This window comes from Panthera leo, chromosome A3 (genome assembly GCF_018350215.1).
Source record: "Panthera leo isolate Ple1 chromosome A3, P.leo_Ple1_pat1.1, whole genome shotgun sequence".
NCBI classification, from domain to species: domain Eukaryota; kingdom Metazoa; phylum Chordata; class Mammalia; order Carnivora; family Felidae; genus Panthera; species Panthera leo.
Window position 1 is genome coordinate 55000803 of NC_056681.1, and position 21352 is coordinate 55022154.

Below are 21352 nucleotides of genomic sequence, written 5' to 3' on the forward strand. Positions count from 1 at the left end.
ACTTCCTGTTTTGAAGGTGACTCTGGGCTTACTGAAGAGTGAGAAAATAGTACAGATCTCACATGCACCCTTCCCCAACGTCCACTTTTGTTAACACCTTGTGTGACCATGGTACAGTGATCAAAACTGGTATGTTAACATCAGTGCTATTAACCAAACTACATGCTCTACTTATGTTCAGTTTTTCCCCTGACATCTGTTTTCTGTTCCATGGTCCTGCTTCTGATCCCATTTCCCCACATTGCACTTAGTTGTCGTGTCTCCTTGGTCTCAGTCTTCATTTTTTATGACCTTAACACTCTCAAAGTGTCAGGGATTTTGTAGACTGTCCCTCTGTGGGCTTGTTGGTGTTGTCTCACACTTAGGTTGCAGTGATAGATGTTTGTGTAGAATACCACAGTGGTGACGTGCCTCAATTACATTTTGACTTAATGTTGGGATGCACTCCATGTTTCCACCTCCCACCCCCGAAACAGCAGGAGAAACTATGCTGAAACTTTACTGGATCCCTCGCACTCTGCCCAGGCTCCAGTACACGATTCCCCTTGCCCGTGTCCCTCGTGAGCCAGGACAGAAATGTCTTCTTTGTCCCCATCGTGCCTCTCTTGCTTCTACATGTACAGTCCCCTGATTACCCTGTTATATTCCTTGAGGATTTGGGGGAGATTGTCAGAGGAGCCAATTTGCAGTTTAAAAAACAAAAATGTCAAGATTTCTTTTCATTAAAAAATTGTTGTACGTAAGCAATGAATCATGGGAATCTATTCCTGAAGCCGAGAGCCCACTGTATACACTGTCTGTTAGCTAACTTGACAATAACTTATATTAAAAAAGTAAAAAATAAGTAAATAAAGTCATTGTCAAGGAGCTTTTGAGCCCTATCAAAGCTCATCTGACTCTAGAGTGGTCAGTAAGATAAGTCATATATTTTTCTTGATCTCAATTGTAGTAAGAGTCAATTTATATCCCAAGAAGAATGCTGATTGGCCCACAAGGCTACCAACATTCATCTTTCAGGTGTGAACTAAAGTTTGGAAACACCGGTGTGTTTTAATTGAACGTCTTACGTCTGCGGACTAAAGGCGATTGTCAGCGCCCATAGGAATTGGGGGTGTTTAGCACTTTATTTTTAGTGGGGGACTTCAATTAACATTTTATTTTGCCAGTTCAGCACTAAGAAAGCATCTGAAGGTAGCTTGCAGTGGAAGAACTTTGGCTAGCAAGATTTGCCTTTTCCCACCCAAGAGAGACTTTTTCAGTCTGTGACTTCGCTGTTCATTCGTTCAGGAACATAACATAGGAAATAGACGTTTCCAGGCCAGAGGAGAAGTGAGTGTCCAGTCCCACCTACCTGCTCTGCCTGATGGCCACGATGAGTGTGGGGTGGGAGGGAGGAGGATGGGCGGGTCAGGGTTGGTGTTCAGTGCCACCAGGTACAGAGACAGAGGCTGGACACTGAACAGCAGGTCCCAAGCCACTGCCCACACTTTTCTGCTTTAGGTAGCAAGCTGACCCGAGTGGGGCTGGCACCGGCACGTGCCCTCCACCCACCCAAGTCCATCTCTTAATGTTTCTGGCTGGCCCAGTCCAGGCATCAGGTCAGCCTCCATGGCTGGGACCAAGAAAATGGGCCTCTGCACTGGCTTCTAACTTTTCCCACCTGAAATATCCCTCAGGACCAGCCTGAAACATCACAGGAATCAGGCAGAGTGTTTTGCTGTGTTGCAGAGCACTCCCTTCTGGACCCTTCCTCCCCTCCACGATGCTGTGCTGTCAGCTCTGCCCTCTGCACTTCCACTGTGTCTCCTGACCACAGGGGACCAACGTCATGACCCGTTGACATGGAGCTGAAAACAGCTGATGAAGCCTGGAAGGCTCTGTGTTCCCTCCCACCCCCTCTCCAAGAGTGTGAGAATGGATGATGGCTTTGCTTAACTCCCTTGTAGGTTTGGTTTTTAGAGCTGATTTTTTTTTTTTATTTTTCGCAGATTTTTCCCCTGTAATAGGTATTGGCTATAGCCTATGGCTTCAGTTTTAATAAGTATGTTTACCTAGGATGAGTGAGAAACTTCTTAAGAAACATTCCCCCCCCCCCCCGTAAAAGGAAAGACCTTTATTAAAATGGCAAAATACAAACTTTTTATAAGTTCTTGTTTTTTATAGAAATACTGCAAATCACAGGGATATTCAGGAAAGCAGGCGCACTTCGACCTGATGCCTGAATTCCTGTGGTCAGCCAGTGAAGGGCTGCGGGTAAGTCTGCAGTCCCCCCATGCACAGGTCCGACACCAACTTGACCCCTGTATTACTTCTTTGCATGTGTGCAAATGACTAGATTTGGCCAATGGGAATGAGGCAGTGTTTTCTACCTTACGGATTATTATGTTGTTAAATTCAAACAAACCACTGTAGTTAATGATAACTATTTTCTAACTAATGGTTTCAGTCCCTTGGAAAGGTACCCAGAGAGTAGTTTGGGCTCAGGATCCCTCTTCACAACTGGTTGGTTTGTAGAGCACCTTGGACACTCGCAGCAGCTAGCAGACTCAAGAATTCAGAACCGAATGTAGCTACATAATAATAAAACAAGAGACTAATGTGGATAATATGAAGAGGTTAATAGCTATAACTTTATAAATAAGAGCAGAAAGGTTGGCTGGAGTTGGATTTTTAAGGGCTGCTTATCTTATGCTGAGTTTGGAGTTCATGTTTTAGGCAGTGGTATACTCTGTGAAGTGTTTTAAGGACAGTATAGTGATGTTTTAGGCATGAGATCCACGTCCCTGCCCTTCCTCATGTATGACGTCAGACCTGCCCTGACTTCGGCCCAAACATAAGGATGACCGCTGGATCTCTGTTCACTCACGATGGACCATCAGACACTCAAAAGAAATTAATATGAATTGAGAAAAATAGCAAATCTGAGTTTAGGTAGAGTGTCCTTTTTAAAATGTAGATGAAGAATTAATCCTTAGCTTGTTCATAGGAAAGCATCTCCTGTTAAAGGCTGTCATACACGTTGGTGAGTTTTTGAGTTTTTACCCTCTAAAGTGATGGCTCCTTGGGGCACATTTAGCCGCACTCAAGAGTTTGCTTCGTTTTCAAGTGTGGACGTCACCCTCCAATGTGAGATTTTTTTTTTTTTGTAGACACACAGGACACCGTCACCACCTTGAGGCTGCACTCCTGTGCACATTCTGTGACCGGAGATAACAGAGCGTCATTCTTTTGGCTCAAGAATAATAATTACTGGAAAAGATCTCATCTTAGCAAGTGTCCCTTTGTCATGGCCTTCTTGTGGCAGAATGTATTTCTTTCTGGCTCAGGTCAGGGGTCTCTATGTGTGTTTTGTTTTTGTTTTTGTTTTTTTATTTAATCTTGTAATGTGGGACCTACAAGCCACTCTCTACATCTAGATGATCTGCTTCAAACCTGGCTTTTGTTCCATGCTTATTCTTTCTGTTTGACTTTTTAAAATGAGGCCTGGCCTTGGTGAGACTTAGTGCAGAGAAAAAGAAAAGGGGAATGAGGCAGTTAGTAATACCAGCCTTCAACCAGTTGAAAAATAAGAGTGGAGTTACAGGTGACCCTTGAAAAGCACAGGTTTGAACTACACAGTTCCACTTACGCTCAGATGGTTTCCCACAAATACAGTGCCCTAGTGTAAATGTTATTTCGTCTTCCTTATGATTTTCTTAGTAACATTTTCTTTTCTCTAGCCTACTTGATTGTAAGAGTCCAGTATATAACACATATACCATACAAAATATGTGTTCATCTGCTGAGTATGTTATCTGTAAGCCTTCCTTCCGGTCACCAGTAGGCTGCTAGTAATTCAGTTTTGTGGGGAGTCAAAAGTTCCACATGGATTTTGGGTTGTGCTGGCGTGGGGGGAGGGTAGCACCTGGGTTATTCAAGCGTCAACTGTACTTGTATGAAAACTGAGGCTAGGGAGAGGTCCAGAAGGTAAGAGGCTGGCCTCTTGGAAGCTGGGACCCCAGAAGGTACAAATACCAACCCTGTCCAGGGCATTTACCTTCTTGGGCATTCCATCACATGTTAGTATTTTCCTCTGCCTTCTAAGAATCCAGGGGGATTTGTGGAAAATACCTGATAGGTTGCCCTCGATTGAACTTTGTAAATATGGGTACAGTAAAGTAAGCACTGGGTTTAGATGAACTGAGAAACTGTAAGTAAACCACTTACATCTGTGATAAATGTTTTCATTGGTGCCATTTTAAACAAGGAACATGCATGCTGTGAATCTTACCGAATTTATTAAGCTGATGTTCTATATCTATTTCCACAGTAAGCTGGTTTGAGGCAATCAGAATTTTAGTGTGTGTGTGTGTGTGTGTGTGTGTGTGTGTGTGTGTGTGTGTATACACATGTAATTTAATTACTATTTAATGACCTTAAAGAAATAGTTACAGTCTGGATTAGGATATAGGGAGTAATAATAAAAGCAACCTCAGCGTAAGAAACAGAACATCGTTAATACCTTTGAAACCCAGCCTATCCTTATTTTCCATGCAGCCTCCCTAGATTTGTGTTTATCATTCCCTTACGTTGCTTTATGGTCTGACTATGTAGGGCTGAGACCCTAAACATTTTATTAGATGGATGGTCAGGTTTTTGAGTCATACAGAGCCTTGTCTATCATTCAGTGTAGAGTGTTCGGCGACTTGCCCTTGAGCTTGAGATCGATGTCTGTGGATAGCTGCACCTCTGGCTGTCCAGCTGTTGAGTATTCCACCCTGTCCAGGGAATGTGAGTAGTTCCCAGCTTCCCTCTCAAAGAAGATTGCAGCCAATGTTCTTGCTTATGGTGTGGTAAACATAAATTCTGTAGGGCATATGCCTAAAAGTAGAGTCCCTGGCTTACTCCCAATGTCAAGGGCTTCTGCATAATGCCAGAATGGTCTTGCCAGTTTAGAAGCTTCCACCAGCCACGTAGAGAGTGATTGCTCCGTGTTCTTGCAAGCAGCTGCTGTCATCGGATATCAAATGTTCTGTCAGTTTCATGGGTATAAAATGAAGTCTCATGGTAGTTATAACTTGCAACTCCAGATGATGAATCCGGTTGAGCATTCTTTCATGTCTGTTGACCATGTTTCCTCTTCTGTGAAACGCTTGTTCACGTGTCTTGCCGACTCGTCTATGAGATTGCTGGTACTTTCTTTCTGTAGGAGTTCCCTGTATCATCCAGGGATCTTTTATTGTCAGATATGTGACATCAGGGTCTTTTCCCATCTTAATTCCTCACTTTGTTTGGGGTGTCTTTTGAAGAACACAGGTTTTACATTTTAATGCGAACAAACTTTTTTCCTGGGGTTTCTGCTTTTTTTTAGATCTTTTTTAAAAAATATTTATTTATTATTATTTTTTTTGAGAGAGAGAGAGAGACAGAGTATGAGCAGGGGAGGGGCAGAGAGAGAGGGAGACCCAGAATCTGAAGCAGGCTCCAGGCTCTGAGCTGTCAGCACAGAGCCTGACCCGGGGCTTGAAATCAATGAACTGCGAAATCATGACCTGAGTGGAAGTCAGTCGCTTAACTGACTGAGCAGCCCAGCCGCCCCTTTTTAGATCTTATTTTAGAAATTCTTCCCTACCCCAAGATCAGAAACATATTGTTTTCCATATTTACCTCTCAAAGTTTTAAAGATCTATACCTAAGTATCTTAATCCATCTGGAATAATTTCAATACATGGCATACAATAGGAATCTAGTTGTTTTTTTTTTTTTCCCTTCTTTGTGGATATCCAGCTATCCTGCACTGATCACTGAACACGTATAGACTCTATATACACCCCATGATATACAGTGCCTCTCTTGTCATAGTTCATGGTTCCGTATGCGCACGTCAGTTTCTGGCACCCAGACTTGTTCTCTTAGGTTTGCCTCATACCAGTACCCTGTTATCTAGCTTTACATTACATTTTGTCTGTTGAGTCAGGTCTCCTTACTTATCTTTTCCAGAAGTGTCTTGCTTTTTTTTGCCCTTCCTCTGCCGTATGAATTTTATAATCTGCTTTTTGAGTTACACACACACACACACACACACACACACACACACACACACACACACCTGTGAGAATTTTTACTGGAATTGCATACACAGACCCTAAGCGTACAGCTCAGTGAATTTTAACAAATGTATATACCTGTGTAACCGATGCCCCAGACAACATCTTGAGTATTTCTGTCACCCCGGAAAGTTTCCTTGTGTCCCTTTTCATTTGGTCACCCCTTTCTCTCCAAGGTAAACACTGTTCTGATTTCTGTTGCTAGAGATGAGTTTTGCCTACTTCTGAACTTCATATAAATGAAAACATACAGTATGTGTATACTTTTTTGTTTCATTTGTGTTGTTACCTAGCAGTTGTTTATTCCTTTTTACTTCCAAGTTGTGTGAACACCCCACATAGAAATGGGTACAAATGGGTGAAACTGGGTTGTTTCCTGTTTGGTGCTATTATGAATAAAGCTACTATGCACATTCTCATAAAAGTCTTTTTGCAGATACTGATAGATCCTCAAGAGAACTGGAAACCTTCAGAGTAATATTGTGGAGTAACAGGATAAATGCATGTTTAACTTTATAAAAAACTCACCTGATTTCAAAGTGATGGCACCATTTTGTTTGTTTTTTTTTTATTGAAGTATATTGACACACAATATTATATTAGGTTTAGGTGTGCAACATAATGATTTCACAATTCTGTAATTCGGTACATTGCTCAGTGCTCACCATGACAAGTGTGGTCACCATCTGTCACCATGCAACGTTATTACAATATTATTGGCTATATTCCCTGTGCTGTACTTTTTCATCCCTTGACTAATGTATTTTGTAAATGGAAGTTTGTACCTCTTAATCCTCATCACCTTTTTCGCCCATCCCCCCCAATCCCCTTCCCTCTAGCAACCACCAGTTTGTTTCACGGTTCTGTCTCTGTGTTTTGTGTTTGGGGGAGGGTTGCTTTTGTTCTCTGGTTCCACATGTAAGTGAAATCACATGGTATTCGTCTTTCTCTGTCTGACTTATTTCACTAAGCATAATACCCTCTAGGTCCATCCTTATTGTCACAAATGGCAAGATAGCATTTCTTACAGCTCACTAATAACATTCCATTATATATTATATATAATATATATAAAGGACATTTCTAAAATTTTAGTAATTCTAATAGATTTGTGAGTTTCCATGTAAACAATGATAGCATCTATAAATATTTATAGTGTTGTGTCTTTGTTTTCAGTTTTTTATAATTGTTCCTTTTTAACTGGCAAAGACTCCATGCACAGTGTTGAGTAGAGATGGTGCATTAGTTTGCTGGGCCTGTCGTAACCAAGGACCATAGACTGGGTGGCTTAAACAACATACATTAGGGGCACCTGAGTGGCTCAGTTGGTTGAGTGTCTGACTTCGCATCAGGTCATGATCTCACAGTTTGTGGGTTTGAGCCCCACATCGGGCTCCGTGCCGACAGCTCACAGCCTGGAGCCTGCGTCGGATTCTGTGTCTCCCTCTCTGTCCCTCCCCTGCTCGCACTTTGTCTCTCTCTCTCTCTCTCTCTCTCTCTCTCTCTCTCTGTCAAAAATAAGTAAACATTAAAAAAAATAAAAAAAAATAAACAACACACATTTATTGCCTCACAGTTCTGGAAGGCAGAAGTCTGAGGTCCTGGTGTCTGAGGGCTCTGAGACACACTATGCTGCAGGCCCTTTCGCCTGTTTCTGGTAGCTCCAGGCGTCCCTGGGCTTATACGTGGCCACCTTCTCCCTGTGTTTTCACGTGTCTTTCCGCTATGTGTGTCCGTTTTGCGTCCAGATTTCCTGTTTATAATGACGCCTGTCACATTGTATTAGGGCTCACCCTAATGACCTCATCTTAACTTGATCATCTGCAAGGACCCTGTTTCCACATAAGGTCCTGTTTGCAAGTAATGGGAGTTAGGACTTTAACACATTTGGGGGGATGTAATCTACCCCAAACAGATGGTAATAGTCTTGTTCCTTGTTCTATGCTTTTTGCCTTTATTTTGGAAATGTGAATTAAACCAACAGATTTTATTACCTTAAGCCAATATCACATGCCATCTTATTCATACTGTGTGTCTGTGTATTCAGTGTGCTAATATTTAATACTTTAGCATGTTGATTTATAAGTGAGAATGATTAGGATTTTCTTTCTTCCCACGTCCTTATCTGGTTTGGATATTACTGTTCTACTTTATACTGGCTTATAAAATGAAGTGGGATAAGTGCTCCCTCCACCCCCCCCCCCCCTTTTTTTAATTCTCCAGAAGATTTATTATTTAAAATTGGTATTATCTGATTCCTAAATGTTTGGTAGAACTTGCTAAGAGAGCCATATGGACACGGTGCTTGCTTTATGGGACAGGCAGTGTCCATGAAAGCCGAACGTAGCCGGTGCTCTTGCATCGCATATAAACTCATCCGAATCAGCTCTCCTGGGCTTCCAGAAGCCTGTCTAACTGTTGTCACAGGTCTTAAGTCAAAAACACGGAAAACATTTCTGAGGCTTATGAGTCTCTGCTGCCCAGCTAGGTATGTAGCAGAAAGAATGGGATTGTCACTTTTGAGCTGAGGTTTAAGAAGCCTAAAGAATCCGAGGCAAGATGCTAAAGCAGGAAGGCCCTTCACCAGGGGCTACAGTCATGAGCATAAAAGACAATTTTCTGTGTACACCTGCACAAGAAAATTAGTATTTTTCCACTAGTGTTTATAAAGACGCTCGCTTGGATTCTGATGTCACCCGTGGCGTGTGTATGCTCTCAGTTTGGTGGAAAGTCATTGCTAATGTTTTAATTTTGTTCATTTGGTCATTACATATTGCTTTGCACTGTTACATGCTTCTTTTCCTCGTCCTTTTTCCTTAATAAGATGGGGATACTCCTGGAAAATGGAAGAGTGCCTTTTTGCTGTTGTTGTACACTGAGAAGTGTTTGTTGCATATATAATGGTATCTGTATTTAAACTGTTGCCCATGAATGTACTGATACTTTCAAGTCTCTTTCCCTCACCAGGTCTGTACTGTGTAGTTTTGAAAAAAATATGAAAAAGTTGATCTTTCATGATGGCTCAGTTGGTTAAGCGTCCGACTTCGGCTCAGGTCATGATCTCACGGTCCGTGAGTCTGAGTCCTGCTTCAGGCCCTGTGCTGACAGCTCAGAGCCTGGAGCCTGCTTCGGATTCTGTGTCTCCCTCTCTCTGCTCCTCCCCTGCTTGTACTCTCTCTCTCTCTCAAAAAATAAATAAACCTTAAAAAAAAAAGTTGATCTTTCAATTAATAACCATTCTTTTAAGGTGACATTCTGTCAGAAAGTTTCAATTTCAAGTTAGTGTGAGATCACATAATAAAGTGTGAATTAAAATCTCTCTGACTTCAACCCCAGCAAGTTGGACTTAATGATAATAAGGAGAAGCGTGGCCTATAGTTTATGTTTTCATGATTTCTATTTTAAGTGAGTTTATCCTGTGAGTTAGAGCATGGAGAAAACTTCCTGCTGCATAAAGGAATAAACCACTTGTAAGTATTAGAATGTTACTTTCTCAGCTTTCAGTAAACCCCCATGTGATTCTGTTTCAGCAGCTGTGAAGTTCATAATACAGTGTGGCTGATAATCAGGAAGCTGTGCTTTGGTTCTCCAGGACTTATTTATCCCCTAGTTCCAAGTTTGTGCCCTAAACAACGTCTCCCCAGTTCCCCCACCCCCAGCGTCTGCTAAGAACCGTTTAACTCTCTGAGTTTGGCTTTTTTAGATTCCACATACAAGTGAGATTGTGCAGTATTTGTCTTTCTCTGTCTGAGTGATCTCACTTAGCATGATGTCCTCTAGATCCAACTGTGTTGTTACAAATGGCAGGATTGCTTTCTTTTTCGGGGATGAATAATATTCCATTGTATATACGTACACCACACTTTCTTTGTCCATTCCTCAGTTGAAAGATTTTCCTGGCCTGTGAGGGGTAAGTCCCAAATCCCTGGATAGCCTAATGGGGTTCCTTTGAAGGTTACTGTGCTTTTTCCCCTGGCTGCTTTTAGAGTCCTTCCTTTCGTCCTTAAGTTTTGACAGTTTCATTTGTAATGTGTCTTTTTGCATTAATCCCTGGATAGCCTAACAGGGTTCCTTTGAAGGTTACAGTGTTTTTTCCCATGGCTGCTTTTAGAGTTCTTCCTTTCGTCCTTAAGTTTTGACAGTTTCATTTGTAATGTGTCTTTTTGCATTGAGATAATAGGGTGATCTGTTTGCTTTGTGACGTCGGATGTCCCAATCTCTCCCTAGGCTTGGGAAATCCTCAGCTATTATTTCTTTAAATAATTTTGTGCTCCTTCCTCTCTCTCCTTCTGAAACTCCAGGTTTTCCAGTATTTGTTCTTTTGAAGGAATCCTATTGATCGATTAGGCTTTCTTCACTCTTCATTCTCTCCTCTTTGTCTTCCCCTAACTGGGTTGTTTGAGAATCCTCACCCTCTAGCCCATGTTTTCTGGCCTCTGTCCTCCTTACTGCAGATGCTCTGTTGCATTTTTCTTTTTAGAGAGAGAGAGAAAGCACGTGGTCAAGTGGGGGAGAGGGCAGAGGGAGAAAGAGAGAATCTTAAGCAGGTCCACGCTCAGCTCAGAGCCAGTTGCAGGGCTTAATCCTACAGCCCTGGGATCATGACCTGAGCCGAGAGTCAGATGCTCAACCGACTGAACCACCCAGGCACACCGCCCCCCACCCACCCATTGCATTTTTCATTTTACTCACTGAGCTCTTCAGCAGCAGAATTTGTATTGGGTTCTTTTTTAATGATTTCCTTCTCTGGTAAAAATCTCATTTTGATCCTATGTTTTCCCAAAGTTTCATTGAATTGTCTTCCTGAGTTTCCTTTGTAGCTCACTGAGTGTCTTCAGAACAGCTACTTTGAATTTTTTATCAGCTGGCTCACAAATTTCGTGCCTTTGAACTCAGTTTGGAGGGTGGTTATTCCGTCATGGCGTGTTTTCCTGGTTTGTTACGTTCGCTGTCGCTTGGCCTTGCTGCGTTCACATTTGTGGCAGCGGACAGCTTCTTAAATCTGTGCGAGTTGCCTGGAGATGGGGCATTCTGTGCACCATAGATGTCAGTGTTAAGTGGGTTTCCTCTCCGTGTGCGCGCAGATTTCCGCTCTGCTCTTCCTGCTCCCTCTTGTGGCAGGACTCTTAAGCTTTTGTGTCTTTGGTTCTTACAGTCCCACCTGCCGGCTACTGGAAACTTCTCCTTCGTTTTCCCCGAAGGAGGCACTGTAGCTCGCTTGTGGTTTCTCCCTGGCCCACAGGCAGCCCTGTGGTCCGTCTGAGCGGCTCTGTCTACTGAGCTTTCCCTGGTGCTGCATGTGGAGGCACGCACAGAGCCGCTGCTTGGTGGGAGGAGGTGTGGGTCAAGTGCGCAGGCATGGGGGGGGGGGCGGGGGCGCCTGGAGACACACTAGTGAGATCCCCGGATGTGGCACTCCCACAGGGCCCCGCTGGACTTCCTGCTGCACACGATACCATTAACGCTCTTTGAAATTCCCATCCGCCTCTCTCCTCTTCCCCTTCCTCCCCGCAGTCATGGACATCCAGCCTCAGTACTATGGGTCCTGCTGGAGAGCAGTGGTGAGCCGCATCTCGCACAGCTGGGGAGCTGGGCACTCATGCACCACTGTCCGCCCCCCTCCGAGGCAGAGGTTGCCCCCGCCTGATAGATCAGCCCCCTGATTCCGTGGCGGGGCGCAGCCCTGGGAAAGTTTCTCTTAGAGGCTGCCTCTGCTGTGACCGAGCTCAGACTGTTTAGTGTCCGGCCTGCTCCTGCGGCCTGCTGGAATCTCCCCTTGGGAAGGCTGGCCCTCTGCACATTCTCTCTCGTGTGCCGATCCGCCCGGGTGGGCATTCTGCAGGTTTCTCCCCGGTCACAGCGAGGGGGGCCTCGGTGGGTTTGGTGGTGCCACTGATTCCGCAGCCCGTGCTGGGTTCTGGCTGCCTGTTGCTGGATGCGCAAGTGGGTGAGACTTCCCTGGGCCCTTAGTGGGTGGCGCTAGATCCCAACACCCACCAAGGGGCCTTTGTGCATGGACGTCTAATTTGTTACCGAAAGAGGGGCTGAAAGGAGGAACATCTTAGCCACCATGATGCTGACATCAGTCTCCTGCTTCTTAGAAACTACATTTAATGTTTTTTAAAGGCCTGTTGTAGGGAACTTTAGCAAGACTTGAGGAGCTGTGGTTACCAGGTAGTGAAACACTATTGCATTTCTTCAATACTGTAAAACCGTGACTTTTTAATAAACCAGATGCTTTTCTTATAGCTCTGCCTCTCCCCTGCCTCCTTCTCTGCCCACCCAGTAGTTAGACTAAATATGAGGTGTGTGTTTGTTTTCCTGTATTCTTCACCGCAGATGTGTTTAGTTTATCCCGTGTGTGAAGTGAAGACAGGCTAGAATTATGTATGGACAGTACACCTTTAAAGAGTTACATCGAGGAACTTGCTTCTGAGTGCCCGAGGCCTGTTTCCCATTCCTTCTGCAAAGGGAAAGGTACAATTCACAGTTTCAACAGTAGAATCGCTCTATCTTGCCATTTTATTTATTTATTTGTTTGTTTATTTATTTATTTCTATGTTTACTTTTGAGAGATAGAGACAGCATGGGAGCGGGGGAGGGGCAGAGAGCGAGGGAGACACAGAATCCAAAGTAAGCGCCAGGCTCCGAGCTGTCAGCACAGAACCCGACACGGGGCTTGAACCCACGAACCGTGAGATCACGACCTGAGCCGAAGTTGGACGCCTAACCTGCTGAGCCCCCCAGGCGCCCGTATCTTGCCATTTTAAAGGATAGCCTTTATTAATGAATCAGTGAAGGCAGAAGTGTTCCATAATACTTAGCTTTCACAGACTTACCATTCATTGGTGTTGAAATGGAAAAAAAAATTATCGCCTGGGTTTAGTTTTGTGGTTCTTTTTGGTCATGACAAATGGATGGTAGTGTTAAAAAACTGTTGGTGTCAGAGACTGAAGCCTGCTTTTCCCTCAACCCTGGACTGTCCCTGGGACCCTGTGAGTTCCCTCAGCCCCAGAGAGACGGACACGATTCCTTCTCTGTGGTGCCTTCTGAGCTTCGTGCTTTACTTTCTTGCCTCTTTTCCATAGTCTCTGCGAGGATGAGCTTGCGTAAACGAGTATGAAACTGCCTGGGCTGGAGGAGGTTGTGTGTTGAGTGAGTGTCTGGCTTATGTTTCAGTCTGTCCTTCAGAGGAGATGGACACAGGTTATACGTAGCTAAGGGCAGAAGACAGCATTATTTCATTTCTTGGTGCGCAGCTTGGGAAATAAAAACTGAAAGTAGGCTGGGGCTCTGAGAGGGATGTATTAAAGATTAGATCACAATCTTGTATCGAGTACTTGCCATGTGCCAGACAGGAAGTATATCGTGTGAGCTGACTTCCTTAAATCTCAAAATACTGTATGGAGTAGGTGCCATTATTACGTTCATTTTACAAACAAGGAAACTGAGGCATGGAGAAGCCGAGTGACTTTTCCAAGGTCACACAGCTAGTAGGGGACAGGAAGATAACTCTGATGGTGTCCAGTGGAAACACCTCATCCCCAGACCTGAGATACCCTCCTCCCTGGGGATTTTACTGACTCAAGGAAAAGGACCGGAATGCAGCTGTTGCTGCCCCTGTAGACCGGGGGGGGGGGGGGGGGGGGCGGTATGAGAAATCATAGCATTCTCCATTCTTTCTTGAATAGTTTCCAGAGGTCTTCCAGCCTTGGCTAGAACGCCTCAAAGGATTAAGGAATTTAGTCTGTCTGGAGGCAGCCCTACTTCTGGGCAGCCTGGAGTGATGGAAAAGTCCACCCAGCCTCTCCTAACTGTACGTTGCTTTGGAACTAGATTTCTCCCTCCTGCTTGAGCAGATCGGGGACCCTGTGTGAGTTGCCTTCCTACTGGCCAAGAGATCAGGGAAAGGCCATCTCGCTCATTTCTGCTGCCTCTAGCTTTGTGGCACGTGAAACCAGAGTCCTCTTGAGAGGAGGAAGTAGGAAGGCAGGGATGAGAGGTCGGGGCAGGGTTGAGAGGTCGGGGCAGTCTGTCGTGCAGGGGGAGTCATCTGTGAACTGACGAGTGACCTTCTCACAAACCTGCTAGGTATCCCCCCTCCTTACCTGCCAGACACGGAGATTTGAGGCACGTCTTTACCACTCTGCATGAACACGTTTCCTCGGGGAGCCAGAGAGGGTGCTGGGAAGAACCCAGAGGAGTTCAAGGTGTGGTCCCTGCCTCCGTGTTTCTGACAAGATCCGAGGGGCAGGATTTAACCACATGGCATAGTTGCGTCCCACCATTCCCTTAAATGCTAAAAAGGGGCCAGAGCAGCTCAGGGGAAGATTAATGAGGATCATTTTTGCCTTTTTCGAAAACATTTCTGTCGTGTTGTCTCCGGGTGAATACGTGTGCTTGTCTTCCGCCTGCAGGTTCATCTCCCAAGAACAATGAGGAAACTCCGTGTAAATCCCAGCTGGGTTGAGAATGGGCAGGATGGCCTCAATTAGGAGCACACGCGTGTGCTCTCCTGCTGGGGTCTCCCATTTGCCTGGTGGAAGGAGACCAGGAAGGAGAGCTTTTCTTCTCTGCACTGTTTCTTACCAGTGTCGAATGGTTTCCTTTCACTGAGGTTGTAACTGAGGAATCAGGTACATTCCCTGTGACCTGCCATGGTTCTGCTTATTGTTCGTTACCCTGAATTAACCTTCCCTTCCCTCTCCCCGCAGGTCGGCCAGCAGACATGATGAGCACCAAGGCCTTCACGTTGGTCTCTGCCGTGGAGCGGGAGCTGCTGGTAGGTGACAAGGAGCAGGGGCACATCGAATGCGTGGAGTGCTGTGGCAAGAACCTGTACGTGGGCACCAGTGACTGCATCGTCTACCACTTCCTGCTGGAGGAGAGGGCGCAGCCCGCAGGGACAGCCACGTTCTCTGCCACCAAGCAGCTGCACCGGCACCTGGGCTTCAGGAAGCCAGTGAGTGAGCTGCGAGCGGCCTCGGCCCTCAACAGGCTGCTGGTGCTCTGTGACAACTCCATCACCCTGGTCAACATGATGAGCCTGGAGCCTGTCCCCTCGGGGGCTCGCATCAAAGGGGCCGTGGCATTGGCCTTGAATGAGAACCCCGTGAGCGGAGACCCGTTCTGTGTGGAAGTCTGCATCATCTCGGTCAAGCGCAGGACCATCCAGGTGTTCCTGGTGTACGAGGACCGGGTTCAGATCGTTAGGGAGGTGTCGACGCCGGAGCAGCCCCTGGCCGTGGCTGTGGATGGCCACTTCCTGTGCCTGGCTCTGACCACCCAGTACATCATCCTGAACTACAACACGGGCGTCGCCCAGGACCTGTTTCCTTACTGCAGCGACGAGAAGCGACCCATCGTCAAGAGGATCGGGAGACAGGAGTTCCTCCTGGCAGGCCCCGGAGGACTGGGTGAGCCCCCGCCAACCTTCACCTCCCGTCTGTCCGTTCCTTTTGCTGTATCTCCGTGAACCCTTGTGGAGATCCGAGAGGGAGCGGTTAGCTGTGACGATAGATACTACACTCCTAAAGGGTGTTTGCAACACTGAGGATATGTAGCAAGATACAAACAGAACCGCGTAACCAGCATTTGCTACAGCTTCCTTAGATTGTTTTGTGAATGGAGGGTTAATGGAATAAATGGAGGCCCATTATAAAGGAAAGCCAGCCTTATTTCGTGCCAAAGAGGAGCCTGCAGGTGGCTCCGGGGAGAAAATCCCTCAAAGTAAATAACTACCAAATAAGAGTCTGTAAGCCTGCCTTACACGAATTTCTCACGCGTGTGGCTTTGTCAGTGGATTGTTTTTACTTTCCTTTATAAAGAGGAGTTGAGCTCTCTCGGAGGCATTTTCAAATGAGAAAACTTCAGTGCTCTGTCCCCAATTTTATCGACTGCAGTTTGATTCCACCACAGTTTCTTGTAGCTAGCTCCTGAAAAGGGCTCTGTTGTATGGCCTTGCTAATTCTCTGTGCTGCCTAATCGAAATTAAGACTCAGAACGGTTAATGGCATGGGTGGCTTGTACTTTCTTTCTGCCGTGGATGGCTCATTTTAGCGTTAGTGTGCGTCTGGGACATACAGGTGCTGGGGAGGGCGGGTCCCCTGACCGCTGGTACTCGCTAACCATAGTTTGGGTGTAGGTGTCTCATTTCAGAGTGATGGGCACAAACATATTTTCTGGTAACAACAAAAGTTGAGGTCATGAGCTAGTGAGCGAACACTGGCTGATTTTTAGGTTTTTAAACAGATTTTATTTTTTTTTAATTTTTTATTAAAAAAATTTTTTTTTTAACATTTATTCATTTTTGAGAGACAGACACAGAGAGAGTGCGAGTGGGGGAGGTGCAGAGAGAGAGGGAGACACAGAATCCGAAGCAGGCTCCAGGTTCTAAGCTGTCAGCACAGAGCCCGACGCGGGGCTCGAACCCACGAACCGTGAGATCACGACCTGAGCCAAAGTCAGACGCTTAACCGACTGAGCCACCCAGGCACCCCAACAGATTTTATTTTTTAAGGAAATTTGGGGTTCACAGCAAGACTGAACAGAGAGTACAGAGTTCCCATATGCCCACTGCCCCCATACGTGCACATCCTCCTGCACTATCCACATCCCCCTCCAGAGTGGTATACTTACGATAATGGATGAATCTACACTGATACATTAACATCACCCAAAGTCCACGTTTACATTGGGGTTCACTCTTGGAGTTGTACATTCTATTGGTTTGGGCAAATGGAGCCATCTTTATGGTGCCATGCAGAGTATGTTCATTGTCTTTAAAACCATCTGTACTGCACCTGTCCATCCCCTCACCCCCAGCCTCTGGCAACCACTGATCTTTCCAGAGTGTCATACAGCATGTTACCTTTCCACATTGGTTTCTTTCGCTTAGTAGTATGCATTGAAGGTTCCTCTGTGGCTTTTCATGACTTGATAGCTCAAATTTTTACTTTCTGGGAAAAAATTCTTTATCCCAACCACCTTCTTCTTTAACAAAAATTTCAATTTTAATGAAAAAAAGTTGTATTATGGAAAGCCTACATAAATATATATAGTAAAGAGAATATTATAATGAACTCAAATGTACCCATTCCTTGCTAGTTGTTTGATTTATGCACCTGACCGTTTCCTCTGCTCGATTATCCTAGCATCCTGGGCATCATAGCACTTTACCTATAAACCTTTCAGTATGTAGTTCTAAGTCACTTAAAAAAGGAAAAAAGAGGGGCGCCTGGTGGCCCAGTAGGTTGAGCGTCCGACTTCGGCTCAGGTCATGATCTCGCGGTCCGTGAGTTCGAGCCCCATGTCGGGCTCTGTGCTGACAGCTCAGAGCCTGGAGCCTGCTTCGGATTCTGTGACTCCCTCTCTCTCTGCCCCTCCCCCACTCATGCTCTGTCTCTCTCTCTCTCTTTCAAAAATAAATAAACATTAAAAAAAAATTTTAAAAAAAAGGAAAAAAGAGGGGCGCCTGGGTGGTTTAATTGGTTAAGCGTCCAACTTCGGGACATGATCAGGTCATAATCTCACTCACAGTTCATGAGTTTGAGCCCCGTGTCGGGCTCTGTTCTGCTTTGGGTTCTGTGTCTTCCTCTCTCTGTGCCCCTCCCCTGTTCACACTCTGTCTCTCTCTCTCAAAAATAAATAAACATTAAAAAATTTAAAAAAAGAAAGAAAGCCACAACACCATTACATACCTAAAAATTTTTAACAGTAATTCCTTAATATCATCAAATATCAAGGCATGCCATATTTCTCCTGTTGGTTACATATATGCAGAGAAACATGTAAATACCTATCTACATAAATTTATGTTTTAAGTATATGTTTATTTTTCAGCTTGATTGAATCAGATTCTGCATGAGGCCAGTATACTGCAGTTGACTGATGTGTTAAGCTTCTCTTGGTCTGTGAGTCCTCTTCCCTCCTTCCCTTTTGATTTTTCCTTAATTTTTTGTTGAAGAGGTTGGATCATTTCACCTATAGCATCCCACGGCCTGCATTTTGATGATTGTAACCCCTTATATTGTTTACTACGTCAGGCTGACCTTCATGTTTCCTGCCAGCCTGTACTTAGGATGACAGGTTTTATCAGATTCAAGTGTTTTTTATTGCTTGTTTTGGGGAGAGAAAAGGCTTCGTGGTGGGACTTCCATATGGTTGTGTAGTTTCTTTTTTTCTCTCCGTGATGTCAGTAGCTATTGATGAGTGAGATGTAGATCCTTAAATCATGGCAGGGGCGGTTGCTAAATGGCAACATTCTGTTTCTGTCCATTCCTCCTCCATACCTTAACTAGATTGCTTCAGTGAGGAAAAACTTCTTGTATTTGGTCGCCCCCAGGTACATTGTGTAAGACAGGCAGAACAAGAAGGTGATCCCTTCTCTTCCAGAATGACACTTTAAAAAGTATCATTACGCTTCATGGATTCAGACCCATATGGTACGTTTCATCTATCTGTGCTTGGTGGGGGTTTATCCAGGTTGACTGCTGAGCCCCCTTCACATGACCCTGGAACTTTGATGTCTTCCTTGCCTTCTGGTGTGACAAGGGGTTCCAGGTTCATTTTGTGCATTTCCTGCCCTAGATCTGGTTTCAGCCATTTCTCTAAGGACCCCTGATGTTTAGAGACCACAGTCTGGGTGCTAGAGCTGCTTGTTGTGCATTGTTTTGAGGTCTGTTCAGTGGACAGGGTTAGAAGGATGCATTTTTTTAACGGTAAAGTCCATTCTGAGATCCTATTGATAGAACCACTTCAGGGCTGCAAGGGCATTGACCTCATCTGTCTCTATTCTTGTATCTCCTTTCAACCACACCAAAAATCTTAGTAAACCCCTAGCCCGACATGGCTGTTCCTTTGATTTATCTCACAGGACACACAACAGAATGACAATACTGACACCATTGCTCCCATAGTGTAATGGCTAGAAAAAGTTTGATTGTTATAGTTCTTTTTGTTCTCAGGGTAGGGCATATATAACCTGTCAGGAATGTACAGTCACATCACTGTGTTCTAAAGTCCCTTGGAAGAGTTCCCCTCTGTGTGGTTATGCCACCACCTGCATATACAGTTCGATTAATTTGTTTTATTTTACTTTGGATATTTAGGAATTGCTTTATTTTATTTTATATTTTTACATGTAAATATTTATAAGGTTGCAGCTCAGGTGGATGCAGCAGGGTATATTCAGAGAACTGCTATCCTGTCTCCTTCACTTACTCTCTTCTTCTCCCGTAGGTAACTTTTATTTTTAGGGTTTATCCTTTCATTTTTAAGGGAAAAATACAAACAGATGTGTAAACATTTGCATCTCCCTCCTTCTTGGCTTTTTTATTTTATTTTAATGTATTTTGGAGATCCTTTTGCCCTATAACACAGAAATATTCCTCATTTCACAGTTGCATGCTCCTTAGTCGTGTGGGGGCACCATGGTTGTTTTAAATCCCCTATTGGGGCATATGGGTTTTTGCCAGTTTTATGGTATTAATAAGGACTTATCTTTTTGTATTTTCCTGATGGATCTATGGGAATGCCTTCTATAAGTAGGATCATTGAGTCAAAGTAGATATGCATGTGACTTTTGCTAGGTATCGCCATATTCCTTTGATTAGAGATTGCCCCATTTTCTAGGGCGCCTGGTGGTCTCGGTTGAGCGTCCGACTTCAGCTCAGGTCATGATCTCACAGCTCGTGAGTTCAAGCCCCACGTCGGGCTCTGTGCTGACAGCTTGGAGCCTGGAGCCTGCTTCAGATTCTGTGTCTCCCTCTCTCTCTGCCCCTAACCCACTCACATTCTGTCTCTGTCTCTCTCAAAAATAAATAAACATTAAAAAAAATTTTTTTTTAAAAGATCGTCCCATTTTCTGTTCTCCCCAGCAACATATGATGATGCCTGTTTCCCCTCAGCTCTGCCAACAGAGTGGAGTATGTTGTCAGATTTTTGTGTTTTTCCCAGTCTGGACATAAGAAATGGGATCTCAATGTAGTTAATTGCATTTCTCCTATTAGGAGCAAGAGTGAACATTTTTCATACATTTAAGAGTCATTTGCATTTCTTTTGATGGGAATTATCTGTTCTTTTCTCTCCCCATTTATTTTGTGTTCTTTACGTATTTAGATACCAACCTGTCTGGTGTATGTTTCAAATATTTGTTTACAGTTTTTGGTACATAAAAGCTTTTCTTCAACATTTCTATATAATCAAATGTATTAACCTTGTTTTTCACTTTATTGCTTCTTGATTTTGAGTCATAATTAGACAAGAACTCTACCACTGAGCCACCAATCCAAGCAATTTTGAGTCATTGTTAGAGGTTTCCTTCTCTTCTGGTTATGGACAGATTTACCCATGTTTTCTGCTAGTACTTTTATGGCTTCCTTTTTTTTTTTTTATAGGCAGAGTATAAGGAATGGATTCAATTTTATCTTTTTCTGTATGACTGTCTGTTATGTCCACAAACTGATGGCAGAACCCACCTTCTATCACTGATTTAGGCAGCTGCCTTTAATGCACTCTCAATCTATGCCACTGGGCCTGTCTCTGGATTTTCTGTTTTGTTCTGTCAGTGTGTTTGCCTGCTTATAAACCAGTAGCTGACTGTTTCTGTTATAAAGGCTTTATAGTGAAAACATTTGACTAGTGTCACTTGTAAGTGCTTTCATACATTACCTGTATACAGCTTCTGTATACGGCACAGCCATCACACCATCGTTACGCGACTTCAGAAACTGAGTTCAAATAAATGAGTGTAATGACTGCAAATGCACCTTTCAACAGGTGAAAGCCATATATTTTCATTTTGCTCTCGTTTCTCCCTGAGGACGGTATGTGCTCACCCCCCGTGTCCTGAGAAACCACTCTTCCCTTTTTGTGTTAGCTTACATCTTCCCATTTTCAGCAATACTTGGTTGAAATTTTCATACTGTGATTGAGCACTGTCACTTTCAACTCTGTATTTTGCTAATCCTTCTTGGAAAATGCAGATGGTTTAGCTACTCCTGACTCCATGTGGCCCCCTCCCCGCTCCCAGCTCAGAGAAGGGGGTCCTCTGACATTTAAAGGGTGCACAAGTTGAAAATAATGCTTTTTTTAAAAAGATGTACAATTTACACATTTGTTACATTTGCACTTGACTCTGACAATATAGAGACAGTAGAATTTGTCACCTGCTTAGCAAGTGTATAATTAATTAGTGTGTGTTAATGACAGTGCCTTCTGTTCCTACGTGGTTTTGTGGCACCTTATGCTGTTTGACCTGGGCCCCT

The 21352-nt window shown here is 44.3% G+C and overlaps 1 protein-coding gene and 1 non-coding gene across 11 annotated transcripts in view; one reads left to right on the forward strand and one right to left on the reverse strand.

Moving 5' to 3' along the window:
- Positions 1-21352, forward strand: part of TGFBRAP1 (transforming growth factor beta receptor associated protein 1) — a 69475-nt gene that overhangs the window by 11644 nt on the left and 36479 nt on the right. For 4 of the 10 annotated variants that reach the window (XM_042931866.1, XM_042931865.1, XM_042931867.1 and 1 more), the window contains 2 exons: positions 14504-14722; positions 14801-15502. In XM_042931866.1, coding sequence (XP_042787800.1) covers positions 14815-15502 — 688 coding nt within the window. In that variant the 5' untranslated portion in view covers positions 14504-14722; positions 14801-14814. Of the gene's footprint in view, positions 1-14027; positions 14297-14503; positions 14723-14800; positions 15503-21352 lie in introns of those variants that run through there. The other 6 variants (XM_042931864.1, XM_042931868.1, XM_042931870.1 and 3 more) reach the window with 3 other exon arrangements.
- Positions 16496-16580, reverse strand: TRNAQ-UUG. The gene has a single exon. It is a non-coding gene; the product is annotated as a tRNA-Gln (tRNA).